At 47.0% G+C, this 23,791-nt stretch overlaps 1 protein-coding gene across 15 annotated transcripts in view; it reads right to left on the bottom strand.

Annotated features, from left to right (window-relative positions):
- Positions 1 to 23,791, bottom strand: part of Wdfy3 (WD repeat and FYVE domain containing 3) — a 230,675-nt gene that overhangs the window by 58,007 nt on the left and 148,877 nt on the right. For 10 of the 15 annotated variants that reach the window (XM_087582838.1, XM_087582844.1, XM_087582840.1 and 7 more), the window contains 12 exon segments: positions 21,993 to 22,104; positions 19,451 to 19,641; positions 18,322 to 18,474; positions 15,111 to 15,184; positions 14,866 to 15,027; positions 13,840 to 13,934; positions 9,157 to 9,277; positions 8,606 to 8,823; positions 6,764 to 6,999; positions 5,160 to 5,294; positions 3,574 to 3,753; positions 2,296 to 2,529 (listed from right to left, as the gene is read on the bottom strand). In XM_087582838.1, the coding sequence (XP_087438964.1) occupies positions 2,296 to 2,529; positions 3,574 to 3,753; positions 5,160 to 5,294; positions 6,764 to 6,999; positions 8,606 to 8,823; positions 9,157 to 9,277; positions 13,840 to 13,934; positions 14,866 to 15,027; positions 15,111 to 15,184; positions 18,322 to 18,474; positions 19,451 to 19,641; positions 21,993 to 22,104 (1,911 nt within the window). 15 annotated transcript variants of the gene reach the window in all.

The following is a 23,791-nucleotide window of genomic DNA, read 5'->3' as shown; positions in this document are numbered from 1 at the left end:
CACAGCTGTTCTCTACCGCAGAGCCACGATAAGACTAAAGAGAGCACGAGGACCCCCTCATGCTGGGAAGCGGAAGACAGCTCTGCTCCTGAAGCCCCTCAGGATAGGCTTCACAACCAGAAGAATCGTGCTTTTTAATGTGTGTGTGTGTGTGTGTGTGTGTGTGTGTGTGTGTGTGTGCAGTTCCTTAAGTAGAAAGTTCTTTTTGAGAGACTTTTTTATTTACATTATGTGTGCAGAGCATTTGTGTGGGGCCTAAGCAATCTCTCCATCTCTATTTTTAAAAAACAAATTCCAACCTTTCTGGTTAAAACGGTGCCAAATCTCCCTGTCTGACAGGAATGTGGTTAGACTTAAGTATTTAACATACCAAGGTACCAAGGGACTCTGCCACCTGTGGCAGTAGACAAAAAGACACATGAAAATTTATCTATGGCTTTAAAGAGTTTAACCACTGAGCCGGAGAGATGGCTCAATGGTTAAGAGCACTGACTGCTCTTCCAGAGGACCTGAGTTCAAATCCCAGCAACCACATGGTGGCTCACAACCATCTGTAATGGGATCCGATGCCCTCTTCTGGTATGTCTGAGGACAGCTACAGTGTACTCTAAATAAATAAAATAAATAAATAAAATAAATCTTAATGTCTGTCTGGGGCTTCAATCTGACACTCCGGTTGTTCCTGAACTGCAGTTCTCACCTTCAGCTCTCTGGTCCGAAAGGGCCATGACTGCACATACCCATGTCGAGAGCACATTGGAGCTGACATGGGTAAGTGAAGGAGGAGTCCACAGGTTATTCATGACTAACTGTAAGTTACTCATGACTAGTTAACTAGCTGTTAGTGTTCAGAGAAGCTTAAGGACTGCCACACCAGGCCCACTTGTCTCTGAATGTAATCTACTGAAGACATCTCGTGACTGTAGTTTTCACAGCTGTTTCCTGTTTAACCCTGGATACTGAGGTGCTGAGTGTCTCCCTTCTCCAGCTGCCTGGTCTGTCCATCATGGAACCCCACACCATGGAGCTCTCTTGCTAGGCTCCTTCACTGAGCTCTGTCACTGATGGCCATGAGGCTCCCCCACTGAGCGCCATGGCAAGCTCCAGCTCGAGCCTTGAACTCCCCAACGCTTCCGAAGGAACAAGTTCTGCCAAGTAAGCACATGGCTTTCTGCTGACACATTACTCTTTCTGCCTGGTTAAAATGCTCCCTGATTCTGTTAATTCTTTTAATTGGGCAAACTGAGATGTTTCTCACAGCAGTGAAAAACACCTTCCATGCTTTGAGGGTGCATAACTGCACTGGCCACTAGAGGGAGCAGGGGACCGCTTGTTTGTAGAGTTGAGCACTTGTCCCATCCTCCCTCTGAAGAGAGTGGCCCCCACACATTGGACTCCCATGCTGCACACAAGGGCTCTTTGGCACCTTGTACATGCTCTGGGCCAGAAGAACCAGCCAAAGATGAGTCACTTTGATTCTCTTTCTTGATCTATTTTCTTTAGTGATGTCAATAGGTGAATATTTTCTCGTCTTGGTCATTTGACACCGCTGTTTAGAATCAGAGCCACAGCCTTGTGCAGTCTCCCACAGAGCAGCATGCCCAGCTCTAGATGAACATTGGAAAGCAGTTGTCAGGGAATGTTCACCTCTTCAGCCAGCCATGATGACACCTGAGCTGGAGTCTCTCTTCGCCAGTGCCGCTGACTCCTATCATCTACCACAGAAAGTGACGTACAGGAGCCCTGCTGCCTTTTGGCAAGGTTTGTAAGCCACACTGGGGCAGTAATGGGGGAGGTGGCGAATGAGTGGGACTCCTTGAAGTTAGGACATGGGGAAGAGTACCGCACAGGGAGGGCCGGCATATGCACACTCCTGCCTATGCGCTGAACGTAGCCTGTGTCTGTTTTGAAGACAATGCTCTATGGGAGCAGAGCTATACTCATTGTGCCCTGTGTCTTCCCTAGCTCTGTTCACAGCGCAATGGCACAGGTGAAGAACTGTGACACAAACCTGAAGTACCATTTGACCCTTACTGGAAAAGTCTGCCCTAGGAAAACAGGGTGATAAAGGACTGAAGGGGAAGCATGTTTGAGAGAATGAAAAAAGCAGAACAGAGAGGGTCCAACACGCGAGTAACATTAGAAACCGTGCACCCTCGCGTGCCCTGCCTGCACGTCACCCGGAAGAACTGGAAGCCTAAAAGTGTTCTGCGCAGAACATAATCGGCGGTGAACGATCTCATTACAAGGGCACGCAGGCAAGCGCTGCCTACCCACCTCCAGCCTTGCCCTCACCTCCAACAACAGGTCAATCAGCGGCGTCTGCTTGCTGGCCGGGGTAAGGCAGAGGTTGTCAATGATCAAGACTCGCATGAAGTCGAAGACGAACTTCTTGGCTGGGTGATTGGTCAGATAGGTCTTGGTGCCCACATTGCAGTACTCTGACTGGCTCCTGTTCATCCCCGTGTCTGCCGCGAACGCTTTAAACTCTTCTGCTGGAGACCCAACCTCATCATCCAGATCTGTCACCTACGGGAAGGGAGCAGGCAGAATCACATCAGAGTTTACGTAGCACCTCCACCGTACGTACAGGAGCTAAAATACAAAACAGATCAAAACTGTGGCTGGGCCATCGGAAGCCCGCTATCTGCTCTGAGCTCATGGCTGTAAACTGCTTTCAAGGTAGCCATCCGGTGCTATGCCGTGCCACTCTGACTGACCGTGAGTATACATCAGCCTCATGTGGGTTATAAACACTTCAGAGAAATGAACTGGTAGCACGAGGGTGACCGTCTACACATCTGAAGTTTGGCTACTGAAAAGCCAATGTCACAGGTCACAGAATATAGTGTAATGGTGATCCCGGAGGGTTGAGGTTTCTTTTCTCTCTCTCTCTCTCTCTCTCTCTCTCTCTCTCTCTCTCTCTCTCTCTCATCTCTTTACAAGCCTGGAATGAGCGCTCTGTATTTATATAAATAGAAAAACCAGTATGAAGAAGGATGTTTACTTCAGACCCTGCAACACATGCTAGGAGCAGGAATCAAGAGCTATGCCTCTGGGCCTGTGTGAGAGGACAGAAGTGTCTATGCTGTGTCTGACCACAGCCTAAGGTTTCCCTGTTAACATTTGCGAGGTAAGAAAAGCATAGCAGAACGAATCACATTCGTTTTACCATTTACGAAGAAAGTCAATGCCATGGGCCACTTGTTAAAAACGAACATCTACTTTTCAAAGTAAAAAAGAAAGCAGCTAGATTTGGCCACAGTACTGTTACCAGAATTTTTTAAGGACACAGCCACCACCTTGTGGGCAAGGTCTGTAAGAGCGGCTATCTGGCTCGGGCTATCAGAAGGAGAGAGAGCACGGACAAGGGAGGAGGAGGATAGCAGGGCAGAGCTCAGGCTCTGAAAGAAAGCAGAAGGAGTGAGTAGTGGGGAGCCTTCACAGCGGTGACAGAGAGGTGGGACACAAAGGGACAAACAGGTCAGGAGCTTAGGAAAACAAAGGTGTGCTCTCCACCAGAGCGCACTAGACCCAGCCTGACTGGCATGGCCATCCTCTCCCTCGCCTTACCATCTCTGAGTACGGGCGGATGTTGAAGGGGAAGACGGTGGCTGCTAAGGCACACAGGAAGTCGGGGCTCAGCCACATGGAGGCGAGGTCTGGGACGTTGTGGTACAGGTACCGAAAAAACTGCATCAGGGTCACCGGGTACTCTCGCAGCCACGAACCCTCCTCTTCTGACTGCCAGGGCTGGTCACAGGGGCAAGAGAGAACGGCCGCGTTAACCCAGCGACACTTCCAGGAGCACCGAAGCTGGGCTCGTGGACGGTGAAAACTATAAATCATACATGAGCAAAGATGTGTGCACACACATGTTAACAAACCTAACAGCCAGAAATTCAGCCACACCCTTAGAAACCTGGCTAGCACCCCCACAGTGCATCCTATCAGAAAACGGGTATTAGATAAAACATTCAGAGTTGTGCTCTCCCTACAGCCCTGCATTACAGCGCAGTGCAGCACCAGTACCAGCCCTCGTAAGCACTGAACGTGAGCAGGAAAGACGCACGTGTAAGCATTTGAAAAACGGAAACGTGCTCCGACAGGGGCGTCTTCCTTTACATTTGTTTATGGAGCAGTGAGAATGTGAGACCTCCCCCAGGGCACCCTAAGGGGACTCATTTAATAGCAATGTTTTGTTTTCAGAAGGTAGAAACAACAGTGTGAATTAAAATTACAGCCGTCAGATCATATAAGTCCAGGGATCTAGGTCAGCCTCTCTCCTGACACACAGTGCTAGGCCGTTCGTGAGCTACGTCATCTTTCACTGGACCAACTGGGGTGGGGTGAGGGGCAGCAGCTGTCACTTCTAATTCATCTCTAAGTTCAACATAAGAAGATGTGAAAAAGTTAACATTTGTCTGCTGGTGTTTGTCACCTAAATGAGGGTAGTTTTAGAATCTCAATGTGTAATTATATAATTTATAGACGATACCATGATTACATATGTGTATCTACTGAATATATCTAATGTTGGTGATATTAGTTAGTACTTATGATATGCTTTAAAGTATTTTCGGGGGCTGGAGAGGTGGTTCAGTGGTTAGGAGCACTGACTGCTCTTCCAGAGGTCCTGAGTTCAAATCCCAGTGAGCACAGGTGGCTCACAACCATCTGTAATGGGATCTGATGCCCTCTTCTGGAGTGTCTGAAGACAGTTACAGTGTGCTTATATATAATCAATCAATCAATCAATCAATCAATCAATCAATCTTTAAAAAATAAATTTTAAATCCTCACAGCACTATGAGGTAAACACTGTTACCACCAGACGTCTACACTTGGGAAACAGAAGCACAAAGAAGCTGTTAGCCTGTCCAGAATACCAGGAGCGAACTCTGGCTTCCGGAGTCTGAGGTTTCAGGTCTCATAAGAGCCGAGTGTGAGACCCCAGCTCACACGTGGTGGGGGGGAATAGTCTGCCACCGAGCCACACCCTTAGCATCTAACCTGTGGTCTTACTCTCTGTCCTTACATCACAGCTAAGGAGACAGGGTGGGGTCTGCAGGGAAGGGGGATAGGTGGCCCCAGTAAACGATGAGGAACACGGTCTGGGGACAGGCAGCTCGCACGCAGGCTCGCCCTGCACAGCTCACCGAGTTCAGCATACTTCGTAGCATCCCGAGCAGCAGGAAAGCAGACTCGGTGCACACGTTGTGGATGGAGGACACCACCGTCCCGCTGGAGGCCGGGACGCCGAAGATAAACGTCCAGATAGAGTCCAGGTCAAACTGTGGATCAGAGAGCAGCAGACGGTCACTGCCTGCACCTTTTCTAGAGGAGATCCTTAGAAATCCAATGTCCTAGAATGTCTTTAGAGTTACGCTCCCTCCCTCCCTCCCTGAGTAATGACAAACAGGTCAGTCCCAACCCTCCATTCTCTGTCAGAACTTGGTCATTTTGTTTTGCACCAGCAATCATCCTGCTTCACTTCAGCCTTTTTTTTTCTTTTTTCTTTTTTTCGGAGCTGGGGACCGAACCCAGGGCCTTGCACTTGCTAGGCAAGCGCTCTACCACTGAGCTAAATCCCCAACCCCCAGCCTTTTTTTTTTTTTTTTAATTTTTTCAATACAAAATATGGCCACAACCTCCACATGCAGTAGCGAAATATGAAATTATAGATGTGACGGTCCGTCTCAAGCAACAACTTGTGAGGAGCACAATTCATTCACTTTCCAAACTCAGCAGCGACTCGCACTTATGTTACTGACAAGTAAGATTTGGCAAAGTAAGACGTCCTGAGGGTAGTTTACGTCACACTTATGACTACTGTGCCAGTCATGAGCACCGGGGAGCGCGTCCTGCTAAGCGAGTCTACCTTGAGTTACTGTAACGGCACGGCTCAGGACTTCATGGAAAATGTTTGCTCAAATATTGACAGTGCTTTGCATGTCATGTGGCGTTGGATGGGAGCAAATTTGAATTTAAAGGCTAAAGTCTTTATGAAGCTACAGGCGCAAGCTACATTTAGACAAATTTAATAGTCTTCAAGGACAACTCAAATCATTGCTGGTTTCCTGAAAACATGATGGTATTTAGTCATTAAGTAATTAAAAGTTTTCAAATTGGAACTTAAACTTACTCACTGATAGTGCGTGCGTGTGTGTGTGTGTGTGTGTGTGTGTGTGTGTGTGTGTGTGTTTGTGCCTGCAAATACGTGCGAGCATACACGATAAGCCATGTGTGTGGAGACCCAAGGTTGACCCCTGGTGCCTCTCCTTGACCACTCTACGGCCTTCATTTTTATGCTTTGAGACAAAGTCTTGTCATTGCCCCTGAAGTTCATTAATTTGGCTAACACAGTCATGAGCTCCAGGGGTCACCCACAGGGTGTGCAGCCACAATGTCTTCTCACTTGGGATCTGGGGATCTAAACCCAGCTCCTCAAGCTTACACATCAAGCACCTTGCAGGCTCAGTGTCTCCCCGACCCTCCCTTCATTTTTAATGATCTGAAAGTGAAATCATATTCCTAGGTACAGTCACATTACAACCCTTTATTCCGTTGTTACTGTCACCAAGGTCCATGTGCACAGACCATCAGACAGAACAACCACAAGAGAAGAAGCAAAACAAAAGCGAGTCTTTTTAGGGCAATTACCTAGCAAATGTTCAGTTTTTAAAGTCTCATATCAAACTTTAAACGTCAGAAGCAACAGAGTCTTAAGTTTTACAGTGATGCCTTACTAGGTAATTCCTACCTGGCAGCCCTGCTTACATCGGCTGTTGGTGACAGGCACACTGACCTGCAGGTTCTCGGGCAGCTCGCTCACTGGCTGTTGCAGAAACAAGGCCATAAGGAGAAAATAGAGGGCAGGGACATTTGTGTGCTTAGGGAGGAAAGACTGAAGAACCAGGAACCCAGGAAAATGGCAGGCATCCCGGTTAATCTCCCTGACCGTGGATCTCCCTCCGGCACTCCTGCCCACATTGAATCCTGGAGAAGAGAGTCGGGAAGAGAGTTAGCAACAAAGTTCCCAACTGTGGGACGGACATGTCTGTCCAGGACGCACACAAGCAAAGCTGGCTGGCTGCTTGCTCACAGCAGACCCCATCTCTAATGTGGCTGCCCATTAGGATACAGGTTCTGACAGAATGCAGGGAGAGCCAGATACAAGTCTACGAATGCTTCTCCTGGTGAAACAAGCCCTGTTCCTTAGGAGAGGGATCTTGATCCAAAAGAGCGCTAACATCTCCACGCTCAGGTTTCCAAGAGTTAATGGAGCTGAATGGAGAGTCTAACAGAAGATGGCACATTTTGAAATGTACTCGGTAAAATGCAATTAATACATCTCATTTGTCCTAAAAAACTAAAACAACAACAACAAAACCCCAGAAAACCATTAAATGTGTTGCGCTTAAATTATGTATGAATTCATGTTAAAGATTACAGGAAGAAACTATTACTTCCTTGTACTGTGTCAGAGGCTGCCAACCGTGGCAAAAGCAGATCCAGGCTCACTATGGCTGTGGTCCCAACCACTGCGTGGGTCACCCAATGGCCTCTGAAGCTTTACCAGGAGATCACTAGGAGGAGCCACTGCTATGGCCAAGAACATGCACACGTCCACCATCCTAGTCTCCACTGGAATCCCCAAGCACACATGAGCTTCTGCCTACAACCCAAGCCCGGCCTTTGGCCACCCCATCCCTCGGGCAGGGTTCACTGCAGAGTGAATGTCAGCCAGGGCTCCAGTGACTGACTTCCCTCTGAAGCTGTTAAAATTCCAAGTGGAGACACATTTTCTAGTGCTGTGTGAGGACAAGAATGACGATTATTTAATAGGAACAATTTTATGTCTAGGTTGCTTTTAAGTATGTATTTAAATTTAAAATGTATTTATTTTATGTACACTGTAGCTGTCCTCAGACACACCAGAAGAGGGCATCAGATCCCATTACAGATGGTTGTGAGCCACCATGTGGTTGCTGGGAATTGAACTCAGGACCTCTGGAAGAGCAGTCAGTGCTCTTAACTGCTGAGCCATCTCTCCAGCACCCAAGTATAGGTATCTTAATCAATTCCTCAGTGTGACCGAATTGAAAAAAAAAAATTTGTACAGCAATCTACCACGCTTGTGCACCCAACATCTCATTTCTAAATCACAACGATCATGTGACTTAGTATGTTGCCACATCTGAGTCAATGGGGCTCAGATTCTGACACCTCCCAGCTGTGTTACTCACTTTCTTTGCCTTTTAGTCTGTGAGAGGTGGATGAACTAGTACACTTACGCCCCACCCAGTCACGTGGCAAATGGGTAGTTACTGACACAGGAAGGAAAAGACCTGGTCCCTCCTACTGGGCAGTGCCTGTCACTTGAAATTATTGAGTTAAAGGTCAAGAAGGCTGTACGTTACAATCAAAGCATAATCAGTTCTACATCTTAAAACTCTCCAGTGTTAGCTTGAATCTGGAAGACTAAGTTTTTCTTTTTACTGTTACTAAAACTCACAACTCCTAATGGCTATGGAGTACACAGGATTTGAATGCAGAGAACAGCAGCTTATTTTAAACAGCGAGAGCTCCTGAGGTCTCTTACCTAACACAGTTCCGATCTTGTTTGTCAGGACGGAGTCTGTCTGCTCCAGCCAGCCCCCGCCACTGAGTCCCTCTTTAAATTTGATGAGAATGGACTGGTTACTCAGCAGGACAACGAGAATCCTCATGGCGGCCGTGACTGTGGTGGGATGCAAGTGTTCTTCCATGAACATCATGATCCAGTCGAAACCCAGCGTCCTGACCAGCTCTTCACAAGCCCTGTTCAAAGACAGATGGCGTCAACGGAATAGTTTCAGGAGAGCTCACATTTCATATTGGAAAAATACGACTGAGCCTCAGTCTTGAGGTACTATGAGTTTCAGGGTTCAAGTCAGCCCATCCTGTTTGACAGGAAGTGGCAGCATACAGGACTAGTGGAGCACGTGCTCTCTCCTTCCCTCTCCCCCTCTCCCTCCAGGGTCTCACTATATAGCCCTGGCTGGTTTTGAACACATAGAGATCCCCCTGTCTTTACCTCCTGACTGCTGAGGTGAAAGGTATCCACCACTACTGCTTGGCCAGGACTACCAATTCTAAAAAGGCTTCACTTACTGTAAGTTTATGTTTGTCTTTTCTTTGGACGTATAAACTAGCTTTAGCAAGATGTCTAGAAGTCTGTTCCTCAGAAGTATAAGGTTAGCAGACACAAGACCTCCAAACTCCTCTTCTGCTCCTGAAAGGAAACAAACACATTAGACACCCAGAGGTGACAGATAAACACCAGGTCTGTACCCTGACATCCCCTTGAAAACACTTTCTTCAGAATGGCTTTCCACTACAGCAGAAAAGAGAATGAACCAGGTAAATAATTCCTCTTTAGGACCCTCCAATGTTAGCAAGAGTTGTGACAATGAAGGCTTTAGTCCTCTTTCATGTTTAATATTCTCCCCTCTTCCTCAGGAAGAGGAAGCCATCAGTGAAAACTACGAATGAAAACAATGGCTCCCAGAGAAGCTTCCCAGGGGTTGGTAACCTCCTCTTTCTTCATGGACACAGACAGACGCAGCGCTGGGAACTCACGGTCCTAGAACAGGCAACACCTATCCTAAAGCTTCGACATACGCAGCGGAACTCTCAATACATGCTGTGAAGACTTGGAATGCGGCACACCCAGACCCAGGCAGCCTTAGGCTGCGCGAAGCTCTTCACTCACTTCTGGGTCTGAACTAAGGTCTTGGAGACCGAATGGCGAAACCTTCTGAAAGGAAGCAGCTCAGCACACAGCTGGGTGGCTTTCACCAGCCATAGTTCAGAGAACCTTCCAGCTGACATCTGACCTGACTGTAGACGTTTCCCTACCAATGTCTCCTGCTGCACCATGCGTCTGCCTGTGCATTCTTCTACCTGTGCATGTGTCCACCCGTGCATGCGTCTCCCCATGCATTTGAAAATCTTGGCTTACTCTGTTCTGTAAACTTCATGAAATTTGTTATCTGAGGCAACCTGAACCCAGGTCCCCAAGCCATGGTCACTCAATACTGACTCAAGAATAAACTTCTTCTTGGTCTCTCTGAGATGAGAGCTATGCTTGGTGTTGAAACTAGACTTTAAAGGTTGAAGAGAGGAATCATTAGTTTACTCAACAAATGCAATACAGAAAGAAGGCAAAGTCAGGATTGTAGACCTCAGGACAGCGGCAAAGCCCGTATAAAAGGACCTGGACAGAACCAGAGCAGGACTGGCTCCGAGGTTCTCAGTGGAGTGTCCGGGAGCCCAGAGTGTGGGCATCACTAGCCCACAGTGCCAGGCATGCTGTGTGCCTGGGCCCCACCCACACGTCTGCTTCTGCTAGCATCGAGGCTGAGCCTGAACTTACTGTGGAGTTACGTGTCTACTTCTTTGTCTCGCAGACTACTCTAAACTTTAAAATGTGGACTTAGCTGACTGTGGTCACTAACACTCTGGAGGCAGAAGCAGGCAGATCTCTGTGAGTTCAAGGCCAGTCCCATCTGTATAGTGAGGTCCGGAACAGCTTGAGAGATACCTACTGCAAACAAATGCCTTCAGCTGGGTATAGCGGTGCACGCCTTTAATCCCAGCCAAAGATACAAAGTGAGATCATCCCCAAAGTGAATATATTGCTTTATTCCTTACAATGCTTCAAGGGGAAGCAAGCCAGTAAGTAACATCCCTCCATGGCCTCTGCATCAGCTTCTGCCTCCAAGTTCCTGCTCTGTCTGAGTTCCAGTCCTGACTTCCTTTAGTGATGAACAGCGATGTGGAAGTGTAAGCTGAATAAACCCTTTCCTCCCCGACTTGCTTCTTGGTCATGATGTTTGTGCAGGAATAGAAGCCCTAAGACACTAACCAATTGCCAAGACACTGGCTGCTCTCCACATACTTCTGGGAAGGCCCTATCAGCACACACATATACATACTCACTGACATGGAGCAACCAATTGATACCTGTCTTGAGCCTTTGCCCCCACTGACCGTGGGGTAGGAGGAAGGTAAACACCAAGCACGACACAAACGCCGTGATCTATGATGGTTACTGCCCACCGCACGCTCTGGTGCAGAAAGCTGTAAAAGTAACCAACCACCATCTGACTGGGTCAAGGCGCACTCGGTGAGACGGAACCCATGCTCAACATGCTCAACATGCTCAACATGCTCAACATGCTCAACATGCTCAGGTGACCACAGCCCTGAAGCCAGACAGGCCATGAAGCCAGGGGAAAACCAAATACTACTGTGTGCTATGGTATTCTGCTCAGCCACCGTCAGAGAAGTTTCCTCCTGCAGTCGATGGGAACACATGTAGATTCACAATGAATGGTGGGCCTGGAAACATTTAGTCCTAAGCAACATTTCCTAATCCTCAGGGTTCAGGGAACTCTGGGGAGGAGGCAGCAGAGAGACTGTGAGAGTCAGAGGGACGGAGGACACCAAGCAAACAAGGCCTCCTAGAAACAACAGGACTGACACACATGTGAACTCAGAGGTGGCGGCGGCATACACAGGTCTAGAACACACGGGGTCCCAGCAGTGAGAAGTACACCCAACCCCCACCCCAATCCAGAGGCTACCTCTAGCTGATAACCACCTGCAAAGGGAGTGTGACCGAGGACACAACCGCACGTAAGGGAAGGCGCTACACAACAGGAGACACCCAACAGGAGAGGGGCAGCACACCCAACAGGAGAGGGGCAGCACACCCAACAGGAGACACCCAACAGGAGAGGGGCAGCACACCCAACAGGAGAGGGGCAGCACACCCAACGGGAGAGGGGCAGCACACCCAACAGGAGAGGGGCAGCACACCCAACAGGAGAGGGGCAGCACACCCAACGGGAGAGGGGCAGCACACCCAACAGGAGAGGGGCAGCACACCCAACAGGAGACACCCAACAGGAGAGGGGCAGCACACCCAACAGGAGACACCCAACAGGAGAGGGGCAGCACACCCAACAGGAGAGGGGCAGCACACCCAACAGGACAGGGGCAGCACACCCAACAGGACAGGGGCAGCACACCCAACAGGAGAGGGGCAGCACACCCAACAGGAGAGGGGCAGCACACCCAACAGGAGAGGGGCAGCACACCCAACAGGACAGGGGCAGCACACCCAACGGGAGAGGGGCAACACACCCAACAGGAGAGGGGCAGCACAAAACGAACTCCACAGTAACGGTGTTTCTGGAGGGTTTTTACCTTTGGTTTCATAATGCTTTGGGTATTGCTTTCTTTTTCCTTTCCACATCCTTTGCTCAGCTGTCCTGGTTTCCGATCTTGTTTATGTGTTTTCTGTGCATGTGAATGTGTGTGGCTTAGCAGCTTTCTGTGTTCATTCTTTTTCTCTGGCATTTTTTTTTTTTATTTTGTTTGTTTTGTCCACATTGGTTTGTTTTTACTTTATCTTTCCCCACTATACTATTTTAGATGCTTGTTTGTATTCTGAGAGAGAGGATGGGTGTGGGTCTGGGTGAGTGGGAAGGTGGGGAGGGTTTGGGAGTGGGTGGGGGAGGGGAACAATAATCAGAATATACTGTACCGGTCTTTATGTTAAAAGCCCTCAGAACATAGGTTGGTTTGAGCTACCTTGGTCACGATCTTAGGTAATTTCTCTTCGGTTATGTTTTTGAGTGGCCCTTTCTTCCCTCCCTCCCTGAGGGAGCAGTAAGCACAGCTCAGTGCTGTTGTGAGACTGGCTAACCAGTGCTGTCCGTCCATCTCGTCATAGTTCTGCTAATACTTTTCCACCAAAGGAAGATCAAGGTGATTTCAAAAGAACTGGCAATAGAGAATTAGGCAGGGTCTGTGTGCTCTGGTCCTGAGTCTGTCATTAATACAGGCTGTAGACCTTCAGGGTGCCAGTCTCTTGTCTGTCCTTTCAAAGTTGAGGTCACACCATCTTCTCTTATTGGAGAAGTATACAGCCCTTCTCTTCTGTAGGTTGTAAGCTCTAAACATCACACAGTAGCCTTTCTGAGTGTTCGACAGGGCAACAACATCGGTAATGCCCAACAGCGAAGTCTCTCAGTGTCGGTGGGGAGTCAGTTCTACCACACCCTCACGTACCAAGACCCACGGATGCTCAAGGCCCTTCCCAGCATGCACTGAAGACGTATGTGTGGGTCACCAACACAAAGCCTCGACCTGAAATCATCTCTATCTGTGGTGCATGACACCAGCAATGCCACATGAGCAGTGAGAAGACAGGGAAGCCCTCTGTGACAGATGCTTTCCCAGAATGCTTCAATATCCAGACATGTAGCATGCAGGCATGGAGAGGAGAACTGTGTAAACTAGGAATGAAAACACAGGTCCCTCAGTGCTTTCCAAACATGCAGCCAAAAACATACATGGCTTAAAAATACAGGTATGTCTTAGGACAGCAGACAAGCTAAAGAATTGCTGACTCACAGACACGGGATCTCATGACCTAGGAGATTCCTTTCATGGGACTTACATAGAAAGATCCCAGTAAACAGGTGTTTCTCTCACTGACTGCTCAATACTTACCAGGGAAATGATATGAGTAACACAGACATGATCTCCATTACACTATTAATGCTCACCATAACCTACGATCAGGAAAGATTTCATACACTTTACAATTTTTGAGGCCACACTACACTTCTGCATACTACATAGATTTGATACAAGAGAAACATAATCAATAAAAGCCAAGAACTGTGACATAGGGGGAAGTCATGTATTCTCATGTGGAGCTCAGCCTGGCTTGTGCCATGATGGTGAACAATTAGCAGATGATTTCCTTGGCCAACTCACCAGAGTCAGGTTTCCCTTCATTAATGATTTCCATAACCACGAATTTCTCACAGACAGCAAAGGTGGGCAAAGTAGAAGAAATGAACTGGCCAAACCTTTAGGTAGAGCAGAAAATAAAAAGTTTCATTTTTCTTTCCCCCAAATCATAAAATACAAAATGAGAAAACACAGACACACACACACACACCTGTGCACACACACACATTCACACACACACACCACATTCACACATGCACACACACACATGCACACACATTCACACACCATACACATGCACACACACATGCACATACACATGCACACATACCACACACACACATGCACAGACACATACATTCACACACATACATGCACATACACACGCGCGCACACACACACATTCACCGACTGACTTTTTAAAGACACAAGTAGCATAAGCTCTCTGGCCCTGGTTTCTTCATTTATAAAGAAAATGAAAAAGTTAAAATTTTGATGAGGTTCTAAATGACCATGACAAGTGATCATAGGGCAGAATAAACCCTAATAAACAATGGTAATGAAGTTAATTGGGCTGGGTGGTGCTGGTACACGCCTTTAATCCCAGCACTGGGGAGGCAGAGGCAGGTGGATCTCTGTGAGTTCAAGGCCAGTCTGGTCTACAGCGTGAGTTCTAGGGCAGACGAAGCTACACAGAGAAACTATGTTTCGAACAACATTAAATAAATGAGTTAACCATGGCACGTGCACACACACACGAAAGAGCACATGACTGTGGTGTAAGAGTGTGAACGAGGCGTGTTTTCCCATGTGTAAGTGTGAGTCTGTGTGACACACACCCTTGAGGTTTAACAGTCTCAGGAGTATGGAGGGACTGACAATTCCTATACTGAAAACGTTCATATCTAGGTCAGCCAGTTCTCATTTCTACCCCCTTCCTGTGCTTTATTCACACGCTAGTGGAAATGCAGCTGTCACATGCGCACAGGACCATGGGGCCCATCACACTCACCTCCCTCATCTCCCCTCAGTCGGCAGAGATGAACCCACCTGAGCAGATCGTTGCTGTTAGGGAAGCCCTGCAGCAGGTGGCTCAGCACGTTACTAATGGCAGCAATGGTCGGCTGGGACAAGGACATGTCTCGGAGTGTCAGGAGCAGCTTGGGGATCAGCTGAAATTCCCTCATTAACTTGGCATTCTTGGAAGCCTCACTGCAAGAGAGAGACGACTTAACACACGGTAGCATGCTCTCTCCTACAACTGACCGGCTAGCCACGAGAGTGCTGACGGGTACCTGGACTCTGTGAGCAGCTCTATGAAGTGTTCAAATAAAGAAAGATGGAGCTCGTACGGAGCATGAAGCCAGACCTGTAAGAAAACATAAACAACAGGATACTCAAGGTTGACGTCCCCACTGTTAGACGGCAAAACCAAGGACAGCATTCGGGACAACCTCCAGCCATGTATTTAGCTGGATACAGAGGGAAATGGAGGAGAAAAGTCAGTCACTATGAACAGACCCAACATGATGGAAAATGGAAGCAGCGTGCTTTTAAATACTCTACATATTTAGGAATGCCAGAGAAAGGCGATCATAATCGGTGACGTTTCTAAAGTGTGGAAAAACGAAAACGGCCAACCAGAAGTGCATTTCATATAAAAGCATCTTTTCACAAACAAAACAGGAAAAAAAAAAAAAAAACCCTCTTCAGATGGGAGATTCCTTTCCAGCAGGGCTCTGCTACAAAGAGAAGCAATCCAAGCACCAGGCAGATTTACACTAAAGACCGTGTAGTGAGGCTGAGGGGACACCGCCTCGGTCCTCAGCACTAATCAGATGGTGCCAATGCCGCTAACTCTAGTTCTGGGGCATCTGAAACCCGATGGCGGCATCCGTGGGTACCCCCCCCCAACACACACACACTTAAAAAAAAAACAAAAATAAAATTCTAAAAAGGATAAAGAATTGGAAACAGTATGTATCTGAGCAGAGAAAGGTTTTTTAAAATGCATTTTAAAAATAATCAATCAAAAAAAAATCGGGAAAAGAACTATTCTGGAGATCATAAAATTTTTAAAATATGTATACCACCACAGGATGAGAAAGAAGAAATGGAGATGGCCCACTATTTCTCAAAGATAAACCACGTTATTTTAGATTCTAGAAAAATGTTTGTATCCTGTTAGGATTCATTTATATTTGTTGAATTGCTGTTTTATAAAAGGGGGAGGGATTACTTATAGACTAGTTGTAGATTGGCAAAGAAAGCAGTCCCAGGAAGCCAGAGTGTACAGGTTCTGCAAAATGGAGCCAAAATTTGGTATTCGACTAAATTTATGATGTTTGTGCGTTAAATATTAATTGCAGATTTGAAACCAGAGGAAATTCCTGAGGAAACACAGGCCATCGGGCTGAGGTGGGGCTTCTTACTACAGGGGCCGGTGGACTTACACGTGAGCCTTCCTACTGCTGTTGTCCCTCTGTGGTCTTCGAACTTTAGCTTTTACACATATTTACTTACTTTTGTTTTTGTTTTTCTGCAGTGCACCAGTCAGCGTCCTGGACACATGGCTGTGTGTCTGTGTATCTTTACCAACTAATGCAGCGCTTGGCTCAGTCAGGGAGTGTCAGGGGTGGCGGCACAGATCTTTAATCTCAGCTCAGCAATCAGCAGGCAGAAACAGTGGTTCTCTATGACTTCAGGGCCAGCCTGGTCTACATTGTCATTTCCAGGCCAGACAGAGATGATGAGGAGGAGAGGAGGAAGAGGAGGAGGAAGAAGAAGAGGAAGAAGAAGAAGAGGAAGAAGAGGAGGAAGAAGAGGGAGAGGAGGAGGAGGAAGAGGAAGAAGAAGAAGAAGAAGAAGAAGAAGAAGAAGAAGAAGAAGAAGAAGAAGAAGAAGAAGAAGAAGAAGAAAAAGAAAAAGAAAGAAGATGAAGACCCCATCATCTTCCTCAAAGACCTCTAAGAACTATAACTTTGAAAACTTTATTGTGCAGGAGAGATGTCTACAAATTCTTGAAGATATGATATAATTATGTCTTTACAAAAGAATGAGCCCTCCAAAGGTAGACAGCATAACCTGAGGAATGATTGACAGTTATCCCAGCATGTCTGAAGAGAGCTGATTGAGAAGCTCATTAGGACGCAGTGGAGGCAGAAAGGACAGACACTGCACAGTGAGAGGGTGAAATCAATAGGATTCCATGCCCGACTGTTCACAGACAGGAGCAAAAAGGCAGCTGATTTCCTAATTTCAATGCTACGGAATGGTGGGGTTACTAACAGAAAAAGAAGTTAAGGAAGTACTAATTTGGGCCAAGGATGCCAAGTTCAGTTAAGGTGTTGCTAGGGTACAACAAGAGAAACATTGGGCATGAAGTCAGAAGTAAGTCTGGAATTGGAGGCCAAGGTTAGACAGATGAGAAAGGTGAACATGTCATCACTGTCACGGAGAAGGATCACATTAAGAGAAGCGGGGTGGGTAAAAGGACCAGGATGGTGATCGCGCCTGAGAGCTGGCAGAAGACAGAGCTGTGAGGAGAGCAACTACACGTGCTGACTGGGGTAGATGCAAAGGGATGAACACGGGGGGATGGCTACTCCCAAGGAAGCTGGAATAGGCTCATTAGAGGGTGAGGGTGAGGGTGAGGGCGCTGCTTGTTGGCTGGACCAAACACTGTGTTGGAGTCGTGATAAAAGATTGAGCTGGGGCTTAGTATCTGTAAGCACTGCTTGTCATCAACAGGTCCTAGTGACATCCTGTGTGGTACAGACACAAAGATGGAGGCAGACAGAATCGTCATCCATGATGCCCAGAGATCCTGCTATTCCCAAGGGATACATCGAGAACAGTTAGTACAGTGACGTGGAGTGAAGAGAGCTTCGAGGTTCAGTGAGCCAAGGCCATGGGCGCGCACTGTGTGGAGAAGATGGCAGGGCACACTAAGGGTGGGAGACAGAAGCAGCAAAAACTTGGTCTTTTTGTTGTTTTTTCAAGACAGGGTTTCTCTATGTAGCCCTGGCCATTCTGGAACTCAGTGTAGATCAGGTTGGCCTCAAACTCAGAGATCCTCCTGCTCTGCCTCCTGAGTGCTGGGATTAAAGGCGTGAGCCGCCACTGCCTGGCTGAAAACCTCAGTCTCTAGGGCAAGCATTCTTTCACTATGACGCTGCTAGTAATCCAAATTAAAGGTCTAGATTCTATTTATTTATTGTGGAAAAGTTTATATCAGAATTGCTTAATGGAAATGCCTCCTTAATGACAGGCACAGTGAGGATGGGCAGTTTCAGGATTTGTGTCTTGCATCTGATTTCAGTAACATCCGTAGAGCCGGATATATTTGGAGAAAAGGAAACAACTATTCTACTTAAGTTTCACTAAATGGTACTGATTGATTATCAGGAAATTATAATTTATGAGATAAAACAGAGTAACTCACGATAAAGAGAGAGAAATGTATTCACGAGCCCTCTATTACCACCGGTCAGTGCGTCTACTTACCTCGAAGTCACAGAGCAGGTCCTGGAAGGCAGTGGAGTTGGGAATAATGGAAGTCTCGTGGCCACTGTCAACCGTCCCCACCAGGGAGAAGGTCAGGTGGAGGATGTGGCTGTTGAGAAGGGAGCGTCGCTTTTTAAGCAGCATGGCCAGCAGCTGGAGGACAGAAACAGAGCGGGCCGCTGAAAGATCGGCAGTGTGGAGCTCACACCCCAGACACTGGGCCTTAGGGGTCCCCACCTAATCAGTGGGTTGACTCTTTTTCAGGCTCACGACTTAATGGCATCGTGGCAGGTGAGGCCTCACTTGGTAAAATGAGCCACTGGGGATGTGCCTGGAAAGACCTGGATCTTCAGGAACAACAATGGAATAGTCATTGTTTAACAGTTTTCCAGCTTTTGAGTAAATAAGGCACCTCGAGGTGGAGGGGTGTGATGTGGAAGGGAGCCCCAGAGAAAATGGGGAGAGACAGCTCATCGACCCCAAGCCCCCTCACGCTGGATCCAATATGATCCGATTTCAGTTCATTCTCTATTGCATGGAGAGAAAGAATGTCTCGGCAAACTAACTGCTCTGAAAATATGACTGGTTTTTGCTACCCATGGGTTTTAAATGTACAGATTAAGTCAAATGAAGATCAAAAATATCTTCGAAACTATGTCCAGATATTTCCTATAATTATCCCTTAAATACCACCCTGTGTAGTACTGTAGCACAGCGTTCACAGTGTATTAGGGGCGATAAATATCTCAAGAGATTACTCCAGCACAGTAGGGACACCCAGGCCGTATGCACAAGCCACACAATTTGATGAGGTGTGCACAGAGACAGGGCAAAGTCCTGGAACCATTCCTCGGGGCAGTGAGGGCCCACAGAGGGCCCACAGAGCATCAGAGCAGAAACATGCAGCAGTCCACTGAACTGTGAATGGCCGGGGGGACTGAGGAAACCAAAATTAAACCAAACCCTACACACACTTCTCGCTTCATGTGTTTTTGTTTGTCCAGTATGAGCCGATGGCTTTAGGTTTACTCGGACATCAGAATTCTTCCCGAGTTTAAAAAGGAATGAACGGTGGGGGTTGGCTCATTTGCTGTACAGGGAGGTGGCAGCAAAGCCTACGGCCACAGACCTGGTACCCTTTGATTCTTTCCATCTCCTTGCTGGCTAGCGGGTTGCTCTTGACCACACAGACCAGCGCCTTGACGGCTGCATACAAGCCTTCCACATCAGAGGCCATGGCCACCAGGCCGAGGATGGCTGCAGCTCCTCCGATGTACTGCAGGGTGGTGGCGACCGGCTTCGGGACAAACGTCCTTACCCCTGGTTAAAAAGAAGGTGAAAATGATTACAATAAATTAAGTGTGTAAATGAGATGTGAGCAAGATGTACTACACAGTTTGCTTACAGTCACACATATTCCTAAAATAAAATAAAATAAAATAAAATAAAATGAAGCAGCCAAGAAAGAATCCGGGAGAAGGCAATAAACGATAATTTACGGACTCCCAGAAAGGTGCGAGGGACGCACACAGGGTGGGTCTAAGGAGAGCATCCGTCATCCAGCACACAGTGCTGGCCCAGAGGCTGACAGAGACAGGGCAGTGGCCAGAAGATCATCTGAGTCCTCAACAGTTCCTGCTGGGGATGTACTGGGGAACTCTGGACGGGGTGCAGGGTGACACTATGCACTTGAACATGCCTGTTCTTTAGGACTGAGTTTTTAATGTAGAACTAGGTGTTGGAGAGGTGGCTCGGCGGATAAGCATGTAGTCTGCGCTGCCACAGGGTCCGAGTCCAACCCTCAGCACGCGTGTTACGTGGCTAGCAACCGCCTATAACGTGTTTAACCTCTGAGGGTTAGTGCACACGTGTGCACCTCACCTCCCACACATACACATAATTAAATATAAAAAATTAAAGGTGCTTGGGCAGTCCTGTTACTGAGAAGGGTGGAGGAAGGGCACTTAAAGCTGAGATCAGCGTTACATGAAAGCAGCAGGGAGTCGCTATTTTATACTTCGAGAGGTCCACCTCCTCACGCGCACACTAACGTACATTGCAAATGCAATGGCGTCATGTGGGGGAGATAAAACTCCCCCTACAAACTCACAGACCCCCAACTAGTACCAGGCAAGGGAAACCTTTCAAGGTATTGGTGAGGAGAGTCCAAGAGAATCCTGAAACAATACGGTTTATGGCTATAGCCCTTGCTTGTCTCCTACACAGATGCTCCCTGACTGGAGATCCAATACCAAGTAATGGGCCCTAAATACACACGTATGCAGACGACTGAACAGATTCAGCAGGCCGTCTGTCTAGGTTGACCCGTTTATATCAGCACATAACAATGGTTAAGAGTGAACAGGCTGTGAAGAGGAGGGGCACTCAGACTTGAGAGGGACAGGAGGGAGGAGAGAGATGTAGTTATAATTTAAGTAAGTAAAAAGAAAGAAGCAATACAAAACATTCCCACATATTAATATGAGTTTTATGCTTTAAATATTTTTACTAAAATGTTTCATAAATTTTCTATTTAAAAAGTGCTTTGCAGCAACTGTAACGTTTCAATGCATGAGAATGCTGGGTTTGAAAACTATCTTCTAAGGCTCTCAGGGCGTTACTTTACAGGGAAGAAAGTCTAAAGAGCTTAAATGCTTGGCCTGAGTCACTAGGAGAGCAGAACTTGGACCCTGCAGAGGCTTTGCTCATTGCTTTCCACTGCACCACACTGTCCTCAAGTTCTAGAGAGGATGTAAGTCAGTGCTCCCTAAAGCAGTGCTCCCTAAAGCGATGCTCCCTAAGTATATGTTGAATTAGAAAAAAAGGGTTGTTACCATGTGCTGTATCAAATAGGGAATGGTTTTAATAATGCAATATTACCAATAAAGAAAAGCAGAATCAGGATTTGGCGATCAAAGGGCACTAAAAATTGCAGAAACTGATTAAACACAGAAGGTGGGTAGACCAGTAAGATTGTTTGTTAACCTAAGAAGGAATCAGTACCACACACATGTGTTAGTGGCTACTCCAGAAGGCTGGGCGGAATCAGTACCACACACACACACATGTGCATGTTCATGGCTACTCCAGAAGGCTGGGTGGAATCAGTACCACACGCAAATGTGCATGTTCGTGGCTACTCCAGAAGTCGTGGCCCGACTGCATTGTTTAGATCTCAGATCCCGCTAACCATCAACTTCAACGCTGTTGAAGGACAGGACGCTCGGATCTCCAGAGGAAGCAGCAACTCTGACACTCATTAAAGCTGGTCAGTGCCTACGCCCAGAAGCTCTTCCTTCTAGATCTTTGTGTTGTCTGGAGGTGCTGGGCCTTGAACCTAGGGCTTCTCGGTCCCTGGGCATGGGCTCTCCTATGGAGCTCCAGTCCCACTTCTAGCTGATTTCTAGGTAAGAGGAGGACACACGAGCAGAACGCCCTGACCCTGACGTGTCCAACGTTCTGCTCTTCACCCCTTTCTATTCTATACGCCGCTGTTTGCAGCTAGTACAGAAGCACACAGTCCAGGGAGAGCTCATGATTTTTAAAGTTCACTGATATTCAGGATTCATCTGTAAGCATTGTAGGAATAAGATCAATCAGGTACTTAAAAATGTTAGCTTGAGACATCCCCTGGCCCCATTATTTGTATACACACAGATGGTTTAACGCACCCAAGTATCCAATGAGAGCAGCCCCGATGGTGCGAGCTGGCCCATTGAGATGGCCGGCTGCATTGTGAACCAGCTTCACGGGTGTGGCGTTCTCATGGGAGGAAATGCCTAACTGGAGAACAGGAAGGGAAAAAAAAAATAATCAATGTAATCACAGAAGAATGGCCTGGCGTTTTCATATCACCTCTATGGCTGATAACACATCCTTACTGTCTCCTACCTAGCAGAACATGTAACGTGTGAGTATTCTTTAAAAAAATTCTTTTAATTGGGCAAGCACTTCCAAAGTGTGAAACTTTATAAAAGTAATTTAAAATGCAGTCTACAGAGATAAGGTTGGCAGAGATGTTTAAACGGGTCTCTGAGAGTTTCCTGAAGGACTCTTGCCTCAGGTTGGCGAGTGTCCATTACTCAGAGCCTCAGAGGAGAATACTGTTGAAGATTCAATTTTATTCTACATCCCATCAGGTTCCTTTGTATAAAAATTTTAAGAATAAAGATCAGACACACAGACTAGGCTTTACTGCCACAGAGCCAGGAATAGAGAGATAGATGTTCTCATTAATATGCTTAAAATTTAACAATATCAGTTTCAAAACAAACAACCACAAAACCACAGGGAGGTGTGTGTGATGGTCAAAGCTAAAATTTCAGTGTCTGGGAGCCTGAGATGGGGGCTGCCAGGCGAAGGCTGACTTGGGTCAAGTAGTGAGAATCTGCCTCAGAAAGCCACAACGACAACCAGGCAGATTACCAAGCAGTACAACCCCAGCAATTATGTTTTCTAGTGTCACAAAGGTTTCCTTCTTAATTAGCTTTTTGTGGTGCCAGGCCTAGGTGTGTGGAAAGTAAGTGTTCCAAGGCTGGGCCATACACATGGCTAAAATCTAAATCGCCAACATCAGCTTTGGCCCTCAGCCAGACGTTCTAACTTTCCCAATTAAACGAAGTATCTTAATGTTTGGCCTAAATTAGGAGCAAAATAAAGCACATACAAATGACACATTCTGGTGGCAATATGAAGACGATGTGCTAATTAGAGTCCCAGGATAAAACTAAGAAAATGTAGTAGGAGTTATCTGCAAATATAATTACTAAAAGTTAGTGAAATGTGAATTTATACTGAAACCAATCAGGGCACAAATTTCCCCAAAAGCCTAGGTATAACACATTTGAATTTCTAGAGATAGAATATTTAAAAAAATATGGAAGCTCCCTGAGAAAAATCACTCCAGATGTTCCAGGTTTGCATCAGAAACCCGACAACAATACAACAAAGGGAGTATTTTGGTTAGCCTGAATTGTCAACTTGACACATTTGAGAGAGAATCCTCCAAAAGGTAACTGTCTAAATCTGACCGTGGGGGATTGTCTGACTAACTGATGCAGGCGGGGCTGGCCCACTGTGGGCAGCACCATCCTTAGGCAGGCCGTCTTGAGCTGTATAATAAGTAAGCTAGCTTAGCATGTCTGGGGCAGCCAGCAAGCAGGGGTCCTCTACTTTCTACTTCCTGCTCGTGCCCCAACCCTGACTCCATGATGGACGGAAATCGAGGAGGAAAGAAACTTTCCCACCCCTAAGCTGTGAGGATCCTGTCACATACTGACCGAAGCCAGAACAAGAAGTGAATACACAGGATGTTCTGGAAGAGAAGGCTTATTATTGCAGAACGTAACAGTCAGTAACTCCACCCCCAAGGGAGAAAGATCACAACAGTCTATGGCCGCTTTACCAAATCACCATCAAGTTAATGATGACTTAATTTTGCTATCTTAGCTCTAAAGCTCGGATGTGAGAA

The sequence above is a fragment of the Rattus norvegicus genome, chromosome 14 (genome assembly GCF_021556685.1).
Source record: "Rattus norvegicus strain SHRSP/BbbUtx chromosome 14, alternate assembly SHRSP_T2T, whole genome shotgun sequence".
In the NCBI taxonomy this organism is placed as follows: Eukaryota; Metazoa; Chordata; class Mammalia; order Rodentia; family Muridae; genus Rattus; species Rattus norvegicus.
The sequence above is the reverse complement of the archived record's forward strand: the minus strand, read 5'-3'. Positions and strand labels throughout refer to the sequence as shown.